The 23,429-nt window shown below is 49.9% G+C and overlaps 3 protein-coding genes across 9 annotated transcripts in view; 2 read left to right on the top strand and 1 right to left on the bottom strand.

The window, feature by feature from the left end:
- Window positions 1–11,232, top strand: part of LOC143833991 (uncharacterized) — a 31,323-nt gene extending 20,091 nt beyond the window's left edge. For 2 of the 7 annotated variants that reach the window (XM_077330439.1, XM_077330441.1), the window contains one exon: window positions 9,637–11,232. In XM_077330439.1, the coding sequence (XP_077186554.1) occupies window positions 9,637–10,400 (764 nt within the window). In that variant the 3' untranslated portion in view covers window positions 10,401–11,232. Of the gene's footprint in view, window positions 1–9,562 lie in introns of all 7 variants that reach the window. The other 5 variants (XM_077330445.1, XM_077330438.1, XM_077330440.1 and 2 more) reach the window with 5 other exon arrangements.
- Window positions 1–23,429, top strand: part of LOC143834042 (uncharacterized) — a 120,057-nt gene that overhangs the window by 55,724 nt on the left and 40,904 nt on the right. The gene's annotated exons all lie outside the window — the stretch shown is intronic.
- LOC143834146 (uncharacterized) overlaps window positions 1–23,429 on the bottom strand; it is a 31,084-nt gene that overhangs the window by 2,773 nt on the left and 4,882 nt on the right. Inside the window, 2 exon segments of the mRNA XM_077330752.1 lie at window positions 16,640–16,809; window positions 16,811–17,658. Coding sequence (XP_077186867.1) covers window positions 16,640–16,809; window positions 16,811–17,658 — 1,018 coding nt within the window.

A 23,429-nucleotide genomic window follows, 5' to 3' on the forward strand; every position in this document is an offset into this window, starting at 1 on the left:
TCAGATATGTTAGGGGAAAATCAGACTGGAGACTCTTCTTAGGGGGAGATTACTTGGCAACCAATTCCTCCCAGTTCTGCATCATTTCCCTTCTTGTGTGAAATAAGCCACAGACACCGAAATGTCCCCCTGCCCTAGTACACATGGGGTAGTCACAGTACACAGGTGTCCACCCTGCTCCTTCTGTCTCCATTTTTTCACTTTTGATAAAATGTTATCTTCCCACATTCTTCTTTCATGGTTGGTCCTTAGAAGAAGAACTGGATTTTTGTACCCTGTTGTTTGCTATCCAAAGGAGTCTCAAAGCAGTTTATAAACACCTTTTCCATTTATCTCCCCACAATAGACAACCTGTGAGGGATGTAGGGCTGTGACGGGCCTGGGAGAACTGGGAATGGGCCGCAGTGACTGAGCAGGCCTCAGGTTTCTTAAAGCATTTTCCAATCGTCTTCCCTTCCTCTCCCCATAGCAGACTCCCTGTGAGGGAGGTGGGGTAGAGAGCCTCACATAGAAGCTGGCAGCACTAAGAGGAAGTCTCTCTGTGCACAGCAGTCTTGACCTTAGTAAGGTTTTTTACACTGTTTTTTTATTTGCCAGGCTAAGGTTGGAAAAAGTCACTTCAGTTCTCATGTCTCTCCAGCCATTTACTTGTTCACTATTTACAGTTTCCGGCTGTAAATATTTATTTAGATCTTCCTACACTTTCCAGACTCACGGGACTGATGCTGGTCTGTCTGTCTGCACCTTGGATAGTAAGGGCTGGCCATAGCCCATAGCCCAGGAGGGACACACCTGCAGAAAGACCTACATCTACCTCTTGAAAGATGAAATACAGTCTCTGAGACTCTCAAAAAAAGCACGTTCAGAGAGTGCAACCGACCCATTCAGGAACCCCCCTCCCCCCCAGGGCCATCAAGAAACGCCAGGGCTTCACAAAACCCTATTTGAGAAGGGCTGACCTAGACAATTAACTTCGAGGTCTGTGGCAATGTCACATTACAGGAGAAAAACCCAGAGTCCAAGAGGTCCATCCCAGGTGAAACCAAACAGGCTGAGAGGTCATCCAAAGAGGAAGGAACCCGGACTGCAACCCCCGTTCCCTGGAGCGGCTGGACATTCACTGCCATGCATCATTGGGCCCACCCCGGCCTTCCTTCCTGCCCTCCACCACACATGCGTGTTCATGGGTTGATTTGCAGGCCTTGCAGGGGCTCTCTGCCCCCAAATATTACCCTCTCCAGGAGGTGGCAAGAAGAACACTGCTGGGGGATGTTCTCTGTGGCCGAAGGGAGCTGGTCAGGCCTCCTGGGATCAGGGGATCTGCAACAGGGGGTTGGGGGGGCTTTTTACCTGGCCTGGATTTGTCTTCTCTATTCAAGATAAAGGGGCCAAACTCCTTACCCAGAGAGGCCACCGCCTCGTAATTCTCCTGCGTGACTTCCCAGTAGAGAGCTTTTTGGACCGAATCAAGCAGAGCCCATTCCTCCTCCGTAAAGAACACGGTCACCTCCTGGAAGGACACGGGCGGCCCTGAATGAGGAGTTCCCACATTCATCTTCTCTGACGGCCTCTGAGTATTCATACAAGACAGCAGAAGGTCACAAGGGAGTCAAGGAAAAGAATAACGTAGAACAGATCAAGGCGATGGCAAGAAGCATTTGTGTTTTTTGAGATTCTGAAAGGTATCCCAGGAGTCAGCTGTCTTAGCTCTGTACTCAGTGGAATGACCTTGTACTCAGGGATTCCCAAAGCTCCTGGCAGAAAGGAGGAGGAACTGGGGCCTGGACTCCTGTGAACGCCTTGCTGAAGCCAGGATCCTACTAGGGAATTCGGCATCGTTTAATCTGTCCTCAAAATTGTCCAAGGCTTATTTTTAGACTTCTATAGGAAAGTCTTTGCCAGGTGTCCCTGTCTCTATTTTCAAGTGAAAAGGGCAGAGTGTAAATAGGACTTCAGCAGGGGAAATGGGCTTCCTCAGGAGGTGGTGGGGAGCTCCCCCTCGATAGCGGTCTTCTAGCAGCAGCTGGTCGGATCCTTCTCATGGATGGTGATTGAGGCTGATCCTGCATTGAGCAGGGGGTGGACTAGATGGCCTGGATGGCCACCGACAACTCTACGATTCTATTCTAACTAATGTAAATGAATAATCAAAATACATTAATAATCTTGGGATATCAGAGAGATGCTGTCATTTGGCCGCACACCAGGCAAGACGGTTCTGAAGCGGCCCCTCTAACTGGACTTCTCCAGGACGGATTCGGGGGGGCAGCCGTGGTGGTCGGAAGCAGCACAACAAAACCAGAGTCCAGGAGCCCCCTGAAGAGCCACAGGGATTTGTTCAGGGCGGGAGCTCTGGAGGGCAGGCCTCTTCCTCAGACCCGCCTTTGGTGGTCTTAAGGGGGCCGCTGGACTCTGATGTTGTTGGGGGCTTCTCCGGGGCTCCATCTTCATGAGACTCGGGTGGGATTCAAGGGGGCCGATCAGGGACCGGCTGCAGCTCCTCCTGCAAGCGCCGCTTGGAGCTCCGGGATAAAGAAACTCTCACAAGGAATCACAGAATCATAAAGTTGGAGGGGGCCATAGAGGCCATCTAGTCCAACCCCCTGCTCAACGCAGGATCAGCCCTAAGGATGCCTCAAACTGCTGGAGGACTCGGAAGAACGCCTTGCAGCGATACTGAAAGGAAACCCTGAGGGTCGGCGGGGCCCCCCCCCCCCGGATGCTGCCCCCCACCTCCCCACCCACCCCCACCCACCACGTGCTCTGGCGGCACAAAAGGAGCAGCCTCCCCAGCCCGGGTCTCAATGCGCGCCCCCTTCGGGGGGGGAGGGGCAGCCCTCTCCCTCCATCCCTGCTCCGGAGGGGCCCCTTTGGACGCCCAGATCTGCCCCCCCCCATTGCTACCCCCAAGGGCGCTCTCGCTCCAGGCCCATTTTCTATCTCCAAATCTCTGTGACTAAATCCCAATTGTACCTCCTTTGCTGCCGCCGAGGAGCCAAGCGGGGAGGCCCCGATCCACGTATTCCGACCTCCCCCGGCCAGGCCTTTTGTGGATCGCAGCCACGAAAGCAAAGGGAGCGACGGACCCCGAAGGATTTTGGGACGGAAATGCCCCTCCCCGCCCCAGCCCATGAACTCCTGGCGGTTTCCAGGTGGCTTCTCCGCTTGCAAAAGGTTTCCCGGAGAATCGCTCCCTTCCTGCACCGGGTAAGGGGGGGGGAGAGGGGAGTTGGGGTCTTTCTCTTTGAAAGACGGGGCTGTACTCTTCAGAAGAACCCATCTGGTTCAAGCCAAAGGGTCTGGGAAGCCCACCCAGGGGATGAATAGAATCGAATCATAGGGTTGGAAGGGGCCACAGAGGCCATCTAGTCCAACCCCCTGCTCAACGCAGGATCAGCGCAAAGCATCCTAAAGCATCCAAGAAAAGTGTGTATCCAGCCTTTGCTTGAAGGCTGCCAGTGAGGGGGAGCTCACCATCCCCTTAGGCAGCCTATTCCACTGCTGAACTACTCTGACTGTGAAATGGAGACGACTTGGGCCCCGCAGAGATGCCCCTGCTGTCCATGGGGTAGACTGCCCCTGAACATGGAGGTTCCATTAGCTTGTTCTAATTAATAGCCACTTTTTAGAGCAGTATGAATTAGTGGTGGTCAGTTGTTAATTGAGGACTGAACATCAGGCTTCTTCCCGCCACTCCCACCCCTCGGCTACCCAGCAGCGGCTCCTGTGGCTGTAGAGGCCCCCACCCACCCACCCATTTTGAGAGTTGCATTGTGTAGTGTGGAGACCCTGCATTCAGGCAACTGGCTGCTATTGATTGCTATGGGCTTTCCTTCATCTGCTCAGTTCTCCTTCTATATTGAGCATAAAAGGGTCGGCCTTTCAGTGGCACCCTCTTTGTTGTGCTTCAGTCAATCTGTACCTCCCAGTCCAGGTATGAGATATAATCTTTGCCTAGCAAAGGGTGACCTGGGGGAGGTAAAAGGACCCGGATTGACCTCTTGCTCATGAGGAAACTCCCCTTGGAGGCTGGAACGGAAAGCCTGCACCTGGGCCTCATCAGGAAATCATACAAGAGTATAAGAAGGACGGTCTAATAATTAAACCAAACAGAGAGAAGCAGACCTGTCTACTGGCAATATAATAAATATATTCATAAAAGAAAGAAAAGTGTCCTATTTTTGTAGTTTTCCTTGTTCCTTTATTCTGTAGGACTTCTGTCAAAAGAATCCACATAGGTGTAGGGATACCAGTCTGTATTGACACATTCCCGTGTCAATACAGATCGGTATCCCCATACCTATGAGCCTGTGGCCAATATTATACTATTAATATATATAAGGACTTGTCACTGATGAAAGAATCTCACTGAAAACTGATATTACCTGGATTCCGTTTTGACCAAGCCCTATGAAGATAGGTTGAGGGACTTGGGAATGTTCAGCCTGGAGAAAAGGAGGTTGAGAGGGGACATGATAGCCCTCTTTAAGTATTTGAAAGGTTGTCGCTTGGAGGAGGGCAGGATGCTGTTCCCGTTGGCTGCAGAGGAGAGGACACACAGTAATGGGTTTAAACTACAAGTACAAGGCTAGATATCAGGAAAAAATGTTTCACAGTCAGAGTAGTTCAGCAGTAGAATAGGCTGCCTAAGGAGGTGGTGAGCTCCCCCTCACTGGCCGTCTTCAAGCAAAGGTTGGATACACACTTTTCTTGGATACTTTAGGATGCTTAGGGCTAATCCTGCGTTGAGCAGGGGGTTGGACTAGATGGCCTGCATGGCCCCTTCCAACTCTATGATTCTATGACTAGATGGCCTGTGTGGCCCCTTCCAACTCTATGGTTCTATGATTCTTCTCATGGATGCTTGAAGCTGATCCTGCGTTGAGCAGGGGGTTGGACTAGATGGCCTCTGTGGCCCCTTCCAACTCTGCGATTCTATGATTCTATGGTTGCCAGGGCAACTCTGTGGGGCTACTGCTGCCTCCAGACCTATGGGGCTGGCCTCTGGCGGAGGAGACCACTCTCTGGTTTGATCCAGGGGGGTGCCGCTGTACTTCTCAAAAGCGCAGGGCAGGCCCCCCCCCCATCATCCACATTTATTTTCAAAAACTTTTCAGTCCCGCCCCCGTCCCACCATGCCCATGCACGGTGAAAAGGCTCTGCCCTCCCCCAGGTGTGCGCCTGACTTCTTCAGGGGATGGGGCGGGACAGGCCGGCCTCAGGTGGGCATTCCTGAGGGACAGGAGGAGGAGGAGCCTAAGAAGACCCAGGAGCTGATTGGCAGGAGGGGGAGGGGGAGGGGGAGGGGGAGGGGGAGACCTCCCTTTGGGTCCATTTGGGTCCGCCGGATTGCATCCCTGCGAACTGCAGATCCCAGAAGGCGCCGAGAGTGGAGGAGGCGGAGCTGTGCTTGCAGGGCAGGTGGGTTTCGTTTTTCTCATACCTTCACGGGAGGGGGCAAGGAGCATCCCGCGGGCGCCCCTCGGAGGGGCTTCTGCCCAGGGGGAGGAGGAGGAATGGGGCTCCGAGCGGCCGAGGAGGTGCCATGGCGGTGCCTTAAGAAACAGGGGACGGAGGAGGAGAAGAAGAAGAAGAAGAGTTGGTTCTTATATGCCCCTTTTCTCTACCCGAAGGAGGCTCAAAGCGGCTTACAGTCGCCTTCCCTTTCCTCTCCCCACAACAGTCACCCTGTGGGGTGGGTGAGGCTGAGAGAGCCCTGATATCACTCCTCGGTCAGAACAGTTTTATCAGTGCCGTGGTGAGCCCAAGGTCACCCAGCTGGCTGCATGTGGGGGAGCGCAGAATCGAACCCGGCATGCCAGATTAGAAGTCCTCACTCCTAACCACTCCACCAAACTGGCTCTCCCTGGAAGGGGCGGGAGGCTCATGGAGCCACACCTGGGCCCAACCCGGAGGCGTCTCCCGAAGAGAGCTGGAGGGGCAGATTTTTCCTCCGGGGCGGATCCTGCTTTCCTCGCTCTCTTTTTCCGTTTCCCACAGTCGGGGAGCAGCTCAGCCCTGCCTCCCCCCTCCCCCACCCCCCTGCTGCTCTCCGGCAGGAGAAAATCGCCCAGCCCTGAATTTTCCCGCTTTTCCACGCCTCCTTTTTCTCTAAAGAGTCTCTCCCGCATCCCCCCTTTTCCCCTCGATGCTTCTCCCCCGCCTGTGGTGGGGTAGGCTGCTCGAATCAGAGTGCCCTGCAACAGACAACTAGCTCCTCAGGGTACCTACCTGGGAATCCATTTCCTTGGACTGTTACTTTTCTACAGGCAAAAGGTGCTTTCTGTGGAGGCAGGGGCCAGCATCCACATTATCCCCCACATTATTTGACATCTTCATGTGCTCTCTGGGCCAGTTGGTCGGTACTTCTCGGGTGGTTTGCCGTCAATGTGCAGATGACATCCAGCTCTATCTCCTAATGAATGGCTGTCCTGACTCCCCATGCACATCACAATTTTCTCGCAGATGTTTGGAGGCAGTAACAGCTTGGCTCAAGCCGAGTGGCTGGAAGCTCAGCCCTTCCAAAACAGAGGTCCTATGGCTGGGTTGGAGAGGACCAGATCCGGAAGCACGCCTGCCCTGCCTGGATGGTGTGCCACTTAAGGCTGCACCCAATCCACCAGGAATTTGGGCATGATCCTTGATGCCTCCTTCTCTATAGAGGCTCAAGTCATTACAATAGCCCAGCTGGCTTCCATCTCCACCAACCCAGGCTAAAGGTAAAAGGTAAAGGTATCCCCTGTGCAAGCACCGGGTCATGTCTGACCCTTGGGGTGACGCCCTCCAGCGTTTTCATGGCAGACTCAATACGGGGTGGTTTGCCAGTGCCTTCCCCAGTCATTACCGTTTACCCCCCAGCAAGCTGGGTCCTCATTTTACCGACCTCAGAAGGATGGAAGGCTGAGTCAACCTTAAGCCGGCTGCTGGGATTGAACTCCCAGCCTCATGGGCAGAGCTTTCAGACGGCTGCCTTACCACTCTGTGCCACAAGAGGCTCTTCAAACCAGGCTACTAGTACCTTGTTTGGCCTGGAAGAACTGGCCAACAATCCAAGGACCGGTCACCTCCAGATTAGATTTCTGTAACTCGCTCTACGCAGGCTTGCCCTTGTCCCTGACCCAGAAATTGTAACTGGTACAGAACACCGCAATCAGGGTTCTCACGGGACCATCTTGGAGGGCCCACATCCATCCCATTCTTGAGCAACTGCACCAGTTACCAGTTGAATTCTGGATCTGATTCAAGGTCTTAGTAACCATCACCTAACTTGTGGTCTTCAAGCAGCAGCTGGACAGATACTTATTCTGCATGGAACTGGGGTTATACTTGGTGGCTTCTATGCCCCTTCCATGGTTCTGTGATTCTTATGCATTCTTGAGGCTGATACTGCACTAGGCAGGGGGTTGGACTAGAAGGCCTCTATGGCCCCTGCCACCAACTCTATTATTCTCTCATTTTTCCAAGGCAATTTGGAAATACCTGAATCTTGGGCTATTTTTCAGAGTTCATTGCTCTGAGTTTGATATGTTCTGTATATTTCTTTTGCATGCCTCACCTGTCTGATTCTGTTTTTCTTGTGTGAATACTCACTCAGGGACCGTGGGAGAAGATGACGTGGGGAAATCCTCCCTCAGGGCCCCCCGTGTCCTTCGAGGAGGTGGCCGTGTTCTTCACGCGGGAGGAATGGGCTCTGCTGGATCCGGCCCAAAGAGCTCTCTACGGGGAAGTCATGCGGGAGAATTACGAGGCGGTGGCCTCTCTGGGTAAGGATCTTGGCCCTCTTAGTATGAAGACGGATGCGGAGGAGGGTGGAAGGAGTACCTGTAACGAATCCAGGCAGGTGGTTGGTCCCCCAGTTGCAGCTCCCCGGACCCCAGCTGATCTGAGCAGCTTGATTTGGCCACAGAGATCCTTTCCAGCATGAGAAAAGACTATTGGCTCCAGGCTAGCCTGCAACTCCCCGCTACAGAAGATGGGACCTCGGGAGCAGAGGAAGGCCTTGCTTCAGAAGTGCTGGAGAGTTTCCTCGGAAGATCTCAAGAGGACTTTCCCTTGACAACTGAACTGGGTGAGGGGGAGAACTCTTTGGGTCTCTTTCAGGAAAGCAAACAAGGCGTATCCAGGACAGGTCTCTGCTGTCTACTCTGAGAAGGTTGTGGTTTTCTGTGTCTTGGTTCGAAGGTCTGAAGCTGTAGAGCAGGGGTAGTCAAACTGTGGCCCTCCAGATGTCCATGGACTACAATTCCCAGGAGCCCCCTGCCAGCGAATGCTGGCAGGGGGCTCCTGGGAATTGTAGTCCATGGACATCTGGAGGGCTGCAGTTTGACTACCCCTGCTGTAGAGCACCTTGTAGGCCTCAGGACACATTTCTCCTCACGCACAGGACTTGGCTGTAAAATTCAGTGGTATCTAAATGTGGCATCTAAGCTGTTTTTTAGGATCAGGCTACAGGGATGGCATTGCCCTGGTGCTGAAAGATCTGTAACGGGAATCTATTCTAGGCAGAGTTCAAACAGGGGTGGGTGGGTCTCCAGGGTTGGCATCTGGCCTGTGGGAAGCCCATCTCCTTGGGGGTTGCCTGGTGACTGTGTGCCAGGCCCAAATGTTTCCCTTCAACTGGCCTCTTGCTAAGGGTGTTTTAGGAGAAATTTCAGCGTTGCCTTCTGTTGTTCATCAGAGGAATGTTTCCGATCCGTTTCTGTGTTTGGTTGTTGAATGCTCTGCAAGTATTTATGGGAGTTGTGTCTTAGGAACCTTTGTAGCTTAGAGGTGTGATTCTGCCAGCCACCTTCCTTAGAGAAGTGACCTGGAACTGTTTGAAATGAATTAAGAGATTTGGGAAAACAGGAAACTTTCTTCTGAGGAGGGAAGTTCTGAACAGGCAAAAAGGCAGACTCCTCCTTAGTTGTCCCCAGGGGACAAAATCTAGCCAACTTTGAAACCACGGAGACACCGTAGTTGTGCCGCTGCAGAGTCCTTGTAGCGAGCGGCCTATCCAGGGCCTTTGGATTGTAGAGAAGCCATTCTGCTGTGGTCCACCTGTGGTCCACCTTCCGGCCCCTCCTGCCCCAGCTCTTCCACTGCCCATCCTTTTCCCCTCCTTTTCCCCTCCTTGCCTCCAGGACTTCTTTGGAAAAGTACCATTGGGTAATGCCGGGCTGTGCTAAGTGGATCTCTTATTGGACTTCTCTCTCTCCTTTCTAGCAGGAGATGCTCCAGCGAATGAGAGGCAGGGGCAACCAGGAGAGGTGTCTTCAGGAGATGAGGATCTGGAGGAGGAAAATTGGAATGGAGGTAGACCTCTGGGGCAGCTGAAGAGAAAAACGGAAGGGAAATGGAAGGGAAGGAAGAAACTGATTACCTTTCAGGGAAGAAGCACATCTGAGATCCCAGCCTCAGCCAAAATAAAAACATCAAAGGAAATGAGTATGTTCCCCATGAACGGGGTAACATTCAGCTGCAGAACCTTTGGTATGAAAAGCAAGAAGATCCAAACAGGAAACAAAAGACACGGTTGCTTGCCGGGTGAGAACAGCTTTAGACAGAAGCATGGTCTTATTTTGCACTGGAGCATTCACACAGGAGAGAAGCCCTATAAATGCTTGGAGTGTGGAAAAGATTTCTCTTCCAGTGGAGACCTGACCAAACATCAGAGGATTCACACAGGAGAGAAACCCTATAAATGTTTGGAGTGTGGAAAAGATTTCTCTTCCAGTGGAGACTTGACCAAACATCAAAAGATTCACACAGGAGAGAAGCCGTATAAATGCTTGGAGTGTGGAAAGGACTTCTCTCATAGTACCAACATGACTAGACATCGAAGGATTCACACAGGAGAGAAGCCCTATGAATGCTTGGTGTGTGGAAAGTATTTCTCTCACAGTGGCACTATTACTAGACATCAGAGGATTCACAAAGGAGAGAAGCCATATAAATGCTTGGAGTGCGGAAAGAAATTCACTTATAGTGGTGCCATGACTATCCATCAGAGGATTCACACAGGGGAGAAGCCATATAAATGCGTAAAGTGTGGAAAGAACTTCTCTATGAGTAGCCACCTTTCTAGCCATCAGAGGATTCACACAGGTGAGAAGCCATATAAATGCATGGAGTGTGGAAAGAACTTTTCTCGAAGAAGCACCATGACTAGACATCAGAGGATTCACACAGGAGAGAAGCCCTATCGATGCTTGGAGTGTGGAAAGAACTTCTCTACGAGTAGCCACCTTTCTAGCCATCAGAGGATTCACACAGGGGAGAAGCCATATACATGCGTAAAGTGTGGAAAGAACTTTTCTCGAAGAAGCACCATGACTAATCATCAGAGGATTCACACAGGAGAGAAGCCCTGTCAAAAGGACCTGTCAAAAGGCAAGGAAAATTTGGGTTATGATATATGATGAGATTAAAAATATTGAATGTTAAATTTGATGGCAGAGGAATGGCACAGGGAAAAGCCATGGGAGGTCTAGGGATTTAAGAGGGAGACCCTTTCTGATGGGAAATATGGGTAAGATCTGGGGGGGGGGGCTCTAGAGGGGCTAGAACAACTGCATTTTTTCATCCAAAGCGAAGACCCATTCAAATGTATATGACAGAAAGCAAACAGCAGGGCACTGGCACACCCATCTAGACCAATGTTTTCCCTAGTTTGCTATATCCTGGTTACATATTTATGTTACGAGGGATTGTAATTCACACCAATGACATCTGTTGTCAATCACTAAAGCTATTCCCGCTCAGCTCCCTCTGGAATGCCTGTGAGCTTCGTATCTCTGATTTTGGACCTGTTCTCAGAAGCCTAGTCTCTATTAGCACCAGACTGGACTGTATAATTTCATGGTCTCTTAGTTTTTGCAGGTATCCAATATATTTGTTTGCTATTACAAATTCAGTATTTGGCTGCTAAAATATTCTGGGTTTGGCTGCTGAAATATTCTGGGTTGTAGACTAAAATATTTGAGGTAGGCCTTTTGTATTTATTATTAGAGCTGTATATTTTTATGTCCTGCAGCAATTGTTATGGAGTGATTTTTCTAGGAAGGAATATCATGTTGATGATTTTCAGTAGGTATTCCTTACATATTTTAATGTTTTCCCGTACAAATATTATTTAATGCTTAATTACTAACCATGGTTTTATACACATTCATTTAAATATTTTTGGAATCCCTTGATAAAGCACTGTTTGGCGAAACACGTTGGGACTAATTAAAGAATACTTCTGATTGAAGGGCTTGTATTTTAAAGAATGAAGACTCCTTGTGTGTTTACTTGCTAAGCCAGATTCAGCCATATTGTGCTTCCATACAGGTGTCGCTGTGTCCTCTGGCTTGCTTATCATTCACTACAAATAGGAGTGAGTCATCTAGGCTGAGGGAGAGGGGGACAGAGGGACCTGTAGGCAGACCAGTGGCCCCTGGATAGACCTCTTCTTCCAAAGACTCTGCCAGAGCCCCAGTCTCCGTCCTCCCAAGGAGGACGAGATATTCTCCCCTGGGGACAGCAAAGGAGGGGTCTGCCTTTTCTGCCTCTTCAGAAGCTCCCCCATAAGAAAGAAGGGTCCCCACTGGCAAAATTCATCCATCCATGTGGAACGATTCCAAGGAACCTCTGCATGATGGCTTACAGAATAAAACACAACAAGTTCCTAAAACACGGCTCTCAAAGATCTGGGTAGAGCATCCACAAACAAAACATGGAAATGGATTTTAAACATCCCTCTGGCTAACAACGGAAGAAAACATAATTGTTTTTGTAAAAACCAATGAAAAGCCTGGCTAAAGGGACCAAACATTCAGGCCTGGCCCCTGAAAGGAGGTAGTGTAAGCACCAGGTGACTCTCAATAGGAACAGCATCCCACAGATTAGCTGCCAACCTTGAAGAAGGCCAGTCTGGGGCTGTCATTCACCCAAACTCTGAAAGGAGGACAGGGCATGGGATGATCTGGGGCCAAGGGACCAAGCCCTATGAAGATAGGTTGAGGGACATGGGAATGTTCAGCCTGGAGAAAAGGAGGTTGAGAGGGGACATGATAGCCCTCTTTAAGTATTTGAAAGGTTGTCACTTGGAGGAGGGCAGGATGCCGTTTTCGTTGGCTGCAGAGGAGAGGACACGCAGTAATGGGTTTAAACTACAAGTACAATGATATAGGCTAGATATCAGGAAAAAAATGTTTCACAGTCAGAGTAGTTCAGCAGTGGAATAGGCTGCCTAAGGAGGTGTTGAGCTCCCCCTCACTGGCAGTCTTCAAGCAAAGGCTGGATACACACTTTTCTTGGATGCTTTAGGATGCTGTGGGCTGATCCTGCGTTGAGCAGGGGGTTGGACTAGATGGCCTGTATGGCCCCTTCCAACTCTATGATTCTATGAGGCAGCTCTTAGCTTAAATAAACAAACAAACAAACAAATAAATAAATAGCTGGCGGGTGCCAGATCTCCCTTGACTTTCTCAATGAACAGACTTGGCATCAGCAGCAAAAGCAGTTTATTAAGGCAGCAATACAAAGCTCATGATTATTTTGGCTGAAACGGATTTGGTAGGCATCTCATTAGTCAATAACCCCCCCAAACCCCACCCCCAACCAGCAGGGAACAGGAGAACCCTGAGGGTTGGTGTGGGGTTTGGGGGTTCCTGGCTAATGAGTTGCCTACCAAAAGGCTGACCCCCGACACACCATCCCTAGAGAAAAGCACAAGCTGGTCTTGGACTGACACAGATGCAGGAGCAAAAAACTATGATCCCACCACCCCAGAAAACTAGGGGATTCGGCATAATTTAATCTGTCCTCATAACTGTCCAAGGCTTATTTTTAGACTGGTTCGTTCCACAATCCCTAATCCTCTTGTATCGTCTGCTAAGCATTGCATGCCTGAATCGCACTGACCCACTTCCCATCCTTTGCCTGGAGTCCAAGTGAAAAGGGCGGAGTACAAACAGGAGTTCAGCAGGGGGAATGGGCTGCCTCAGGAGGTGGTGGGGAGCTCCCCCTCGATGGTGGTCTTCATGCAGCAGCTGGACGGATACTGCTCATGGATGCTGCTTTAGGCTGGCTGTAACCCCACCTGCAAGCATTGCTTTGAGCTGGGGATCAAGAAACTCTGACAAAGGATGAATCAAAACGCTGGAGAGCTCGGAAAAACGTCTTGCGATACTGAAAAAAAACCTGAGGGTCGGCAGGGCCCCGGATGCTGGCCCCCGCCCCCACCCATCACATGCTCTTGGAGGCAGAAAAGGAGCGGCCTTCCAAGCCAGCCTTCCTGAGGAGCTCCGTTTCTGCGTGCAGGGAGCCTGGGTCGGCAGCAGCCTCGCCCAGCACGTGCCGCAGAGGAGCGAGGGCCCGGCGGAGGTGGGAGAGGCTGCCCGCGCCTCCCGGGAAGCGGAGGAGAAGCACCCTGGGGGATGTGGGGAATCATCTTTCTCTTTATGAACCGCACGCCCTGAGCTCTTCAGAAGAATGGCGGATCCCTCCTGGGTCAAGCCAAAGGGTCTGGGAAGCCCACCCAGGGGATGGAGACCACTTGGGCCCCGCAGAGATGCCCCTGGTGTCCATGGGGTAGACTGCCTCTGAACGTGGAGGTTCCATTAGCCTGTCCTAATGAATAGCCACTTTTAGAGCAGTATGAATTAGTGGTGGTCAGTATGGAGACCCTGCATTCAGGCAACTGGCTGCTGTCAATCGGTATGGGCTTGGCTATTTCATCTGCATTAAAAGGTAGGCGTTTCATTTACACCACAGTGTTGTGCTTCAGTCAGTCAGTACGTCCCAGTTCAGGTAAGCGAACCTTGTTTTGAAATTTCACCAGCTTCTTTAAGAACAGGCCGTACCTTTTCCCCTGCCTGGACCAAGGGGGCGGCAGGTTAGAGTGGAGGAGCGATAGGGCTGTGAGCGTCCTGCACAGTGCAGGGGGGTGGACTAGATGACCCAGGAGGTCCCTTCCAGCTCTAGGATTCTAAGCTTTTTAATTGCTCCTATTGTTGAATGAGCTTTTCTCATCAGTCAGGCCTTAGTCAACAGAAGGGGTTCAACAGATTTTATGACTCTATGAATATTAACAGATGGCTGCCTTGTTAGAATATATAGAATATATATAGAGAAGGGCATCTTCTTATGTATTGTTTTTATGTATTGTTGTTTGTTCTTATGTAAACCGCCCTGAGCCCCCGGGGAGGGCGGTATATAAATATAATAAATAAATAAATCTCAAAATAACCAACAAAAGCGTCAACGTTCAATGCATTTATTAAGTACTGCTAAAGGACTACAACAAATGGTACAATCTTGCTAAAAATCATGAACGTACAACAGACCAAGTATTGGGATATATCTTGACTGTACAGGTGTACTTAAACCTACTTCTTTTCCCTTTTTATTTTATTCTTCTTGTTGTTAAGACAGTGAAATGAAGACATATAAAAGATCCTGCTTTAATACAAAGGTCACTGGCTCTCTTTCTCTCAAGACTCTTCCTCGAATAATTTTTGACACTTTCTTAACTAATCACTTCAGTTAAAGCTGCAGTTTGAATAGCTGAAGCATTTCCCTGACTGCGGGCAGAAAACTCTGCTCCCTGCTTGACTCTTTATTTAAAACACTTCCGTGACGCCTTTCCACCCAAACAGCCCCCGGGGCAGTGAACGTCAAGCCCATACAACATATCAGAATTTAAAAACTGCATGTAACATCCACCAGGAAGAAGAAGAAGAAGAGTTGGTTCTTATATGCCGCTTTTCTCTACCCAAAGGAGGCTGAAAGTGGCTTACAGTCTCCTTCCCATTCCTCTCCCCACAACAGACACCCTGTGGGGTGGGTGAGGCTGAGAGAGCCCTGATATTTCTGCTCGGTCAGAACAGTTTTATCAATGCCGTGGGGAGCCCAAGGTCACCCAGCTGGCTGCATGTGGGGGAGCGCAGAATCGAACCTGGCATGCCAGATTAGAAGTCCACACTCCTAACCACTACACCAAACTGGCTCTCACTGGAATACCATCCATATCCCTCAATACCCACTAGCAAACATGGAAGAAACGCAGACATGCTGGCAAGTGGCAGATCTCCAGCCGTCTCTGCACCACAGTTCGATCTGCTTCCTCCTCGTTCATCTTGGGTGCCCTCTTCTTGGGTGCCCTCTTGACCACGTTTCCTTATTTATTACAATAAGCAATTACAAATATTGCTTATTTAGGCCAGGGCGTTTCGGGACTGTTTGCCTAGAGTGCAGTACCCAAACAGAGTGACCACTAGACTGGAAAGCCTTTTAATAATTTTATTCAACTGCAGCAGAACAAAATGACACGGGGGGGGGGGGGTGTTGTCCCAGAAAAGCCTGTATGTCGAACAACAGAGATATATGAGATTAAATAATTTTCCATTGGAGGTGGGCAAAGGTGATGTCCTTACGGGTCAAACCAATAAAATAAGATCTCCACCCTTTGCACATCCCACCTAGACCATCCCCTGGACCATCCCCCTAGACCAGGGGTAGTCAAACCTGTGGTCCTTCAGATGTCCATGGACTACAATTCCCATGGGATTGTAGGCCACGGACATCTGGAGGACCACAGGTTGACTACCCCTGCCCTAGACCACCCATTGCCAATTTGCAAAGTCACCGGGAAGGCCCAAAAAGGCAATGTTCCGTTCCTCTCAGCCTTCCGCCCAACCCGAATGGTTTAATATCAACAATTCTAGTTGCTTCCACTGGCCTTGGAAGTAGGCCGGCCTGGTACATAAACACTGGCACTATTTGGCAGTATTTCAAGAGATGGTTAAGTTCATCCTCCTCACGAGGCCAGAAGCTAAGTTACAGAGCCAAGGTACAAAGACAAAACATTACAGAACTTTGCATTGTCACAAACAATGGTTAACCATGGAATGGGCACCTTAAGAAGTTACAGCATTTCATAACACAATAAAAGTGAAAAGTGAATTGCAGCATTTAATAGCAAACTGAAATGAAAAGTTGAACCCCTGCTCCATCGACATTTTATGCCGCCCCTCCCTCATGGGCTCCATATCCTTTTCCAGGACAAGAACCAGCCGGAAGGGCGAGATGCACACCAATATTCCGCAGACGGTCAAATACGACGACAATAATATAACAGTTCAGTGAGCTACACCCTACGCTCTTAGCTGAAAGAGCTCACAGGGGGGTTAGCACAGGAAAAGAATAAAAATGACAGATCGAGCTCTGACGTCTTCCAAGCATCAGCACAGAGTGGCCCTCCTCACCACTGACCAATGGAAGAGAACCACTCCACCTTAGTCCGGTTGTGGGGTGACTGGCAAGTTCCTATTCGAGCATGGAAGAAAGCTGGAGAACCCTCTTCTTCTCTCTGCTGTTATTCACCAGTGGAGAAGACCCCAGGGATGCCTGCATGAATTCACATGAGTACAAAAAGACCAGGCTCCGGTGTCCTTTTCAGCATTTAGGTGGCTTCTCCACTATGTGAATGCTTTGATCGGAAGTCTTCTCTCTTTGTGGGAATTCTTTGATGACAAGTAAACCTTGTGCTGGGCTAAGGTCTTCCCTATGATTCAAACACTTCTGTAGTTTCTCGCCTGCGTGAATCCTGTTCTGTTGATTAAGGCTCGATTGATGGGCAAAGGTCTTGCTACAAACTGAACAATTAAACGACTTCTGACCAGTATGAAGTTCCCATCGGTGAGAATTCAGGTGCTTGCTTCGTGTGAAGTTCTTTCCACACTCCAAGCATTTATAGGGCTTCTCCCCAGTGTGAACCCTCCGATGTTTAGTAAGGTCTGACTTATCCGAAAAGCTCGTGTTGCAATCAGGGCATTGGAAAGGGCTTCTCCTCAGTGTGAACAAACTGATGTCTAGTAAGGCTTGCCCTCCATCTGAAGCCCTCGCCACACTCCGAGCATTTATAGGGCTTCTCCCCTGTGTGAATCCTCTGATGTCTAGTCATGGGGCTACTGTGAGAGAACTTCTTCCCACACTCCAAGCATTTATAGGGCTTCTCTCCAGTGTGAATCCTCTGGTGTAAAATAAGGCTATAGTTTCGGTTAAAGCCCTTCCCACACTTCAGGCATTGATAGGGCTTCTCCCCTGTGTGAATTCTCTGATGACTACTCATGTGGCTATTGTGAGAGAAGGTCTTCCCACACTCCAAGCATTTATAGGGCTTCTCTCCAGTGTGACTCCTTCGATGTCTAGTCACATAGCCACTGCAAGAGAAGCTCTTCCCACACTCCCAGCATTGATAGGGCTTCTCCCCTGTGTGAATCCTCTGATGTCTAGTCATGGAGCTACGGTGAGAGAAATTCTTTCCACACTTCAAGCATTGATAGGGCTTCTCTCCTATGTTAATCTTCTGATGTTTAGTCATGTGGCTTCTGTGAGAGAAATTCTCCCCACACTCCAAGCACTGATAGGGCTTCTCTCCTCTGTGAATCCTTTGATGATTAGTCATGGAGCTGCTGTAAGAGAACTTCTTCCCACACTCCAAACATTTATAGGGCTTCTGTCCTGTGTGAATCCTCTGATGTTTAGTCATGGGGCTACTGTGAGAGAAGCTTTTTCCACATTCCAAGCATTTATAGGGCTTCTCTCCTGTGTGAATTCTGTGGTGTATGATAAGGCTATTCTTTCGATTAAACCTCTTTCCGCACTTCAAGCAACCAAATGTTTTCGTTCCTGTGGGGATCTTCTTATCTTTCTTAGCAGTGGATAAGCCGCTGAGCCGTACTCCTTTCGCGGGGCACTGATTCCTTCCCGTTTTGTTTTTTGTCCTGCCTTGGGTTGGGATCTCATACACATGTCTGCCCTGAAATTCCTTCCTTCGCTTCCATATTTCTTCCCTTTTCCTCTTCACCTTCCTCGGAGGTCCACCTTGATCCCAGGGTTCCTCCTGGAGGTCCTCACCTCCTTCTGAAGACACCTCTCCCGGTTGTCCCCGTTTCTCCGAATCTTGTGCATCTCCTGCTCGAAAGGAGAGAAATCGAATTAGACCTCTGGCAAAGAATGGCCGCTTAGCACAGCCTGTTCTCACTGAACGGTCCTTTTCCAAATACGGCCTGGAAAAGCCTCAGTATATCTAGATAATTAAAGGTTAAAGAAGGGTCGGACCCATTTAAATATATATGACAGGAAGCAAACTGGAAGACACTGGGACACCCCTCTGGACCTCCAATATTTTCTACAGTTTGTTGTATCTTGGTTATATATTTATGTTATGAGAGATTGTGATTCACACCAATGACATCTGTCGTCAATCACTGAAGCTATTTCAGCTCAGCTGCCTCTGGAATGCCTGCCAGGTTCGTATCGCTGATTTTGGACCTGTTCTCAGAAGCCTCGTCTCTATTAGCACCAGACTGGACTGTCTAATTTCACGGTCTCTTAGTTCTTGCAGGTATCCATCTAATATATATTTGTTTGCTATTACAGTGTTTGGCTGCTGAAATATGCTAGGTTGTAGGCTAAAATAATTCAAGTAGACCTTTTGTATTCATTATTAGAGCTGTATACATTTACGTCCTGCAGCAATTGTTATGGTTTCATAATTATTTTTATCTTAGTTGCCTTAGCTTGTCTGTAATGAGTGATTTTCTAGATTTGAATATCCTGTTGAGGATTTTCAGTATGTATTCCTTACATGTGTTTATTTCTTTTCAATGCACAAATTATTGAATGCTTAATTACTGCCCATGGCCCCTAGGCTCCCGCTGCCGCAGGGGGGGCCGTCCGACAGGCCCCTGTGGCCAAGAAGCCACAGGTAAGGTCCAATGACCCCCTTCCTCCGCAGCTGTGCTGTCTTAATGGCAGAACGCTGCTGATCTCCCGCCTTCTACAGCGGCATATCTTGGCCGATTAACGAGCCTCTGCATGCGCCAGGGACGACTCTGGAGAGTGCTGCGCAGGGAACCGAGGACGGCAGTCGCCATGATTGCCCCCGCCTCGACCCCAGGAGCACATCGCTGGGCTTATCTGCTATTGATTGTATATAAATTGGTTTTTTTCCCCTCAGGGTTTCACAGTTCAGTTCTGCTCTTGTCCCACCCTGCCAATCTCGTACTTTTCCGCTGCTCCAGACAGATTTTCTGTCTTGATCTACCCCGCAAGGCTGTTGTGTAGATGGCGCTATCATCCGAAGAGGAAGGAACCAGGCCTGCAACCCCTGTTCCATGGAGCGGCTGAACTTTCACTGTCATGCTTCAATGGGCCTGGATTTGGCTACTGTTCGAGGGGGAGGGTAGTTTGCACCACTAAGAAGCTAACACTGTTTTTTTTTTGGGGGGGGGGTCATACCTGTGAGCAGTGCCACAACGAGAACAGGACAGCTTTAATGTGGACGACTCTTTTACGTAGACCAAATAGGAAAACAGAGTGCAAGAAGAACACTGCTGGGGGATGTTCTCTGCGGCTGAAGGGAACTGGTCAGGCCTCCTGGGATCAGGGGATTTACAACGGGGGGGGGGGGGTTGGGGGGGCTTTTTACCTGGCCTGGATTCGTCTTCTCTGTTCAAGATAAAGGGGCCAAACTCCTTACCCAGAGAGGCCACCGCCTCGTAATTCTCCTGCATGACTTCCCAGTAGAGGGCTCTTTGGGCCAGATCCAGCAGAGCCCATTCCTCCTCCGTGAAGAACACGGCCACCTCCTGGAAGGACACGGGAGCCCCTGAAGAAGGAGTTCCCACATTCATCTTCTCTGACGGTCCCTGAGTATTCACACAAGACAGCAGAATCTCACAAGGGAGTCAAGGAAAAGAATAACGTAGAAAACATCAAGATGATGGCAAGAAGCATTTGTGTTTTTGGAGATTCTGAAAGGTATCCCAGGAGTCAGCTGTCATAGCTCTGTACTCAGTGGAATGACCTTGTACTCAGGGATTCTCAAAGCTCCTGGCAGAAAGGAGGAGGAACTGGGGCCTGGACTCCTGTGAACACCTTGCTGAAGCCAGGATCCTACTAGGGAATTCGGCATCGTTTAATCTGTCCTCATATCTGTCCTCTTAATAATTATGTATTGCCCATTTCTTATTTTCAGACTCTGGTTCGTTCCACAGTCCCTAATCCTCTTGTTTTGTCTGCTAAGCATTGCATGCCTGAATGGCACTGACCCACTTCCCATCATTTGCCTGGAGTCCAAGAGAAAAAGGGCAGATTATAAACAGAGGTTCAGCAGGGGAATGGGCTGCCTCAGGAGGTGGGGGGGAGCCCCCCCTCGATGGTGGTCTTCAAGCAGCGGCTGGACAGATACTGCTTGAGGCTGATCCTGCATTGAGCAGGGGGTGGACTAGATGGCCTGGATGTGCCCCCGACAACTCTACGATTCTATTCTAACTAATGTAAATGAATAACCAAAATAGATTAATAATCGTGGAGAAACCGGGCGATGCTATCTTTCTCAGCACACCAGACGGTTTCAAAGCAGCCCCTCTAACTGGACTTCTCCAGGGCTCAATTTTCACGAAACTCGGGTAGGATTCGAAGGGGCCGAACACGGACTGGCTGAAACTCCCCCTGCAAGGGCTGCTTTGAGCTGGGGGATAAAGAAACTCTCACGAAGAACTCCGAAAAAAGTAAGAAAACGTGAGACTGAAACAAACCCCTGAGGGTCGGCAGGGCCTTGGATGCTGCCCCCCCCGCCCCCACCCACCCCGTGCTCTGGCGGCAGAAAGGGAGCAGCCTTCCCAGCCGGCCTTCCTGAGGAGCTCCGTTTCTGCGTGCAGGGAGCCCGGGTCGGCAGCAGCCTCGCCCAGCACGAGCCGCAGAGGAGGGAGGGAAGCGGAGGAGAAGCACCGCGGGGGTCGCAGGGCTGGGCCGGGGACGGGAGCCCTCTCCCTCCATCCCTGCTCCGGAGGGGCCCCTTTGGGCGCCCAGATCTACCCCCCCCATTGCTCCCCTCCCCCCCTTCTAGCCCCAAATCGCTCTTACAAAATCCCAATGGCGCCTCCTGTACTGCCGCCGCCAAGGAGCAAAGAGGGGCGGCCCCGATCCACGTGCTCCGACCTTCCCCAGGAACGACTCCGCCTCTTCCCCCGGCAAGGACTTTTGGGGGATTGTCACTCTCAGCCACCAAAGCAAAAGGAGCAAAAGTATTTTGGAGGGGAAATCCCTCCCCCGTCCCCGCCCATCAACTCCTGACTGTTCCCAGGCCCCTTTCTGCCTGCAGGGATTTCCCAGGCAATCAATCGCTCCCTGCCTGCCTGTCCAGGGAAAGGGCTGTGGGTGCGGGTTTCTGTGCGGGGATCCACCTTTCTTTTAACAAACGGGGCTGGATGAACCGCACCCCCTGTGCTCTTCAGACCCCTCCTGGGCCAAGCCAAAGAGTTGCCCCTGCCGTCCAGGGCTAGACTGCCGCCGAACAGGGAGGTTCCATTTGACTGGCATAATGAATAGCCAGTTTCAGCGCGGAATGAATTAGTGCTAGTCAATTCAGGCGCCATCAAACGTCTGTACAATTATGTGATGTCAGCCTTTCTTCCTGTTCTGCCCACAATTTGTTTAAGGATCTCCAAAGTTCTCTCTGCCTCTCTGCCTCTCTCTTCCGGCAGCTTCCCTGCAGCACAGAAAGGTGCATCGGCAAGGGCAAGATGGCCTCTCCCTGCAGCCTCTCTGTTCTCTTTGGGCCGAAAAGGACACCGGAGCCCAGTGGCACTGCAAGGAGCCCCAAGGTCTTTTCTCCTCCCTGTTAATCTCCTTCATGCTCACCAGGAACTGTGGTGTATAATATGCCAACTTGGTCCAACGGTTAAGCGCAGCAGCTTCTAATCTGGAGAGCTCCACCTGCAGCCAACGGGGCTAGTCACAGTCCCGTGGGAGTTGTTCTTGCAGAGCAGTTCTGTCAGAGCTCTCTCAGCCCCAACTACCTCACAGGGTGTCTGTTGTGGGGAGAGGAAAAGGGGAGGCCGCTTTGAGACTCCTGATAAAGAAAAGCGGCATATAAAACCCCACTCTTCTTCAGTTCAAGTTTGCATATAAAGAATCTCACTGGATTTATCATCCTAGGCCTCATTCCGCCCAGTTGCTGCCTTTTTCTCCCACCCACAGTGTAATTGTTTGTAAGCATGAGGCAAATGAGTGAGGCGAACCATTGACACCCTCTGTGTTGTGCTTCAGTCACTATGTCCCAATTCAGTTAAGAGATGTCATCTTTGCCTTGCAAAGGGTGACCTGGGGGAGGAAAAAGGACCCGGACTGACCTCTTGCTTATGAGGAAACTCACCTTTGAGGCTGGAAGGGAAGGCCTGCACCTGGGCCTCAGGAGCTTATGAGGAAATCTCCTGCAATTTAGTGAGGAACCCGCCTGAACAAGCGATTTTCGAAGCACCCATCCCCAATTTTTAGTTCAGTAATTCCCAAAGCACAGGCCCTGAGACAATACACAAAAGAAAACTCCCCAAACACCCTTTCAGGCATAGGAGGCTGCCTGCTGTGTCTCTGCATGTAAGCCCCCTGGCCTTGCCTTCTTCCTTCCCATTGGGATCCATTGATATGATGTCTTGGATCACCGGCAGGGGCCGTTGTGTCTCTGCATGCCCCCCTTCCCTTATGTGTGGTCCCTTCTGGTGGACGGACATCCTGAGACATCCCTCTCAACAGAAACATGGGGCTTGTAGTCTTGTGTGGTAGGATAATTCTTACTCTTTTCACACTTATAAAACTTTATGAGTTCAGAAAAGACCTCATTTTGAAATCTGACCAGCTTCATTAATAACAGGCCACACCTTTCCCCCAAACTGGACAAGACTGGTTGCCTTTTTTTTTTAAGTGATAAAAATTGATAAAACGCTTTCTATTCTAAACAGGGAACTGATTTCTTTGCTGTTACCGGAAACAAAATTTCTGAGAGCTTTAGACTGTAAAAAAACTGTAAAAACCTTCCATCGGCCAGTGGTTTGAATGGACGCAGAGCCTTTTAATTTTACACAAGATCTCTACACAAGGCGAAGAAGCAAATAACTTATCTGACTCCACGGATTATTTAACGGATGGCTGCGTAGTTAGAATATATGGAGACGGAGAAGTGGGCATCTCAAAATCACCGACCCCCTACGAAAGTGTTATCATGAAATGCATTTATTAAGGCATGCAACAAATGGTACGATCATGAATGTACAACAGACCAAGTACTGAGATATATCTTGGCTGTACAGGTGTATTTAAACCTACTGCTTTTCCATTTTTATTTTATTCTTCTCATTGTTATAAGCTGAAATTAAGACATATAAAAGATCCTGCTTTAAAACAAAGCACAGAGTGGCTCTCCTCACCACTGACCAATGGAAGAGGACCACTCCACCTTAGTCCGGTTGTGGGGTGACTGGCAAGTTCCTATTCGAGCATGGAAGAAAGCTGGAGAACTCTCTTCTTCTCTCCGCTGTTATTCACCAGTGGAGAAGACCCCAGGGATGCCTGCATGAATTCACATGAGTACAAAAAGACCAGATTCATGACAAAGT

This window comes from Paroedura picta, chromosome 3 (genome assembly GCF_049243985.1).
Source record: "Paroedura picta isolate Pp20150507F chromosome 3, Ppicta_v3.0, whole genome shotgun sequence".
In the NCBI taxonomy this organism is placed as follows: domain Eukaryota; kingdom Metazoa; phylum Chordata; class Lepidosauria; order Squamata; family Gekkonidae; genus Paroedura; species Paroedura picta.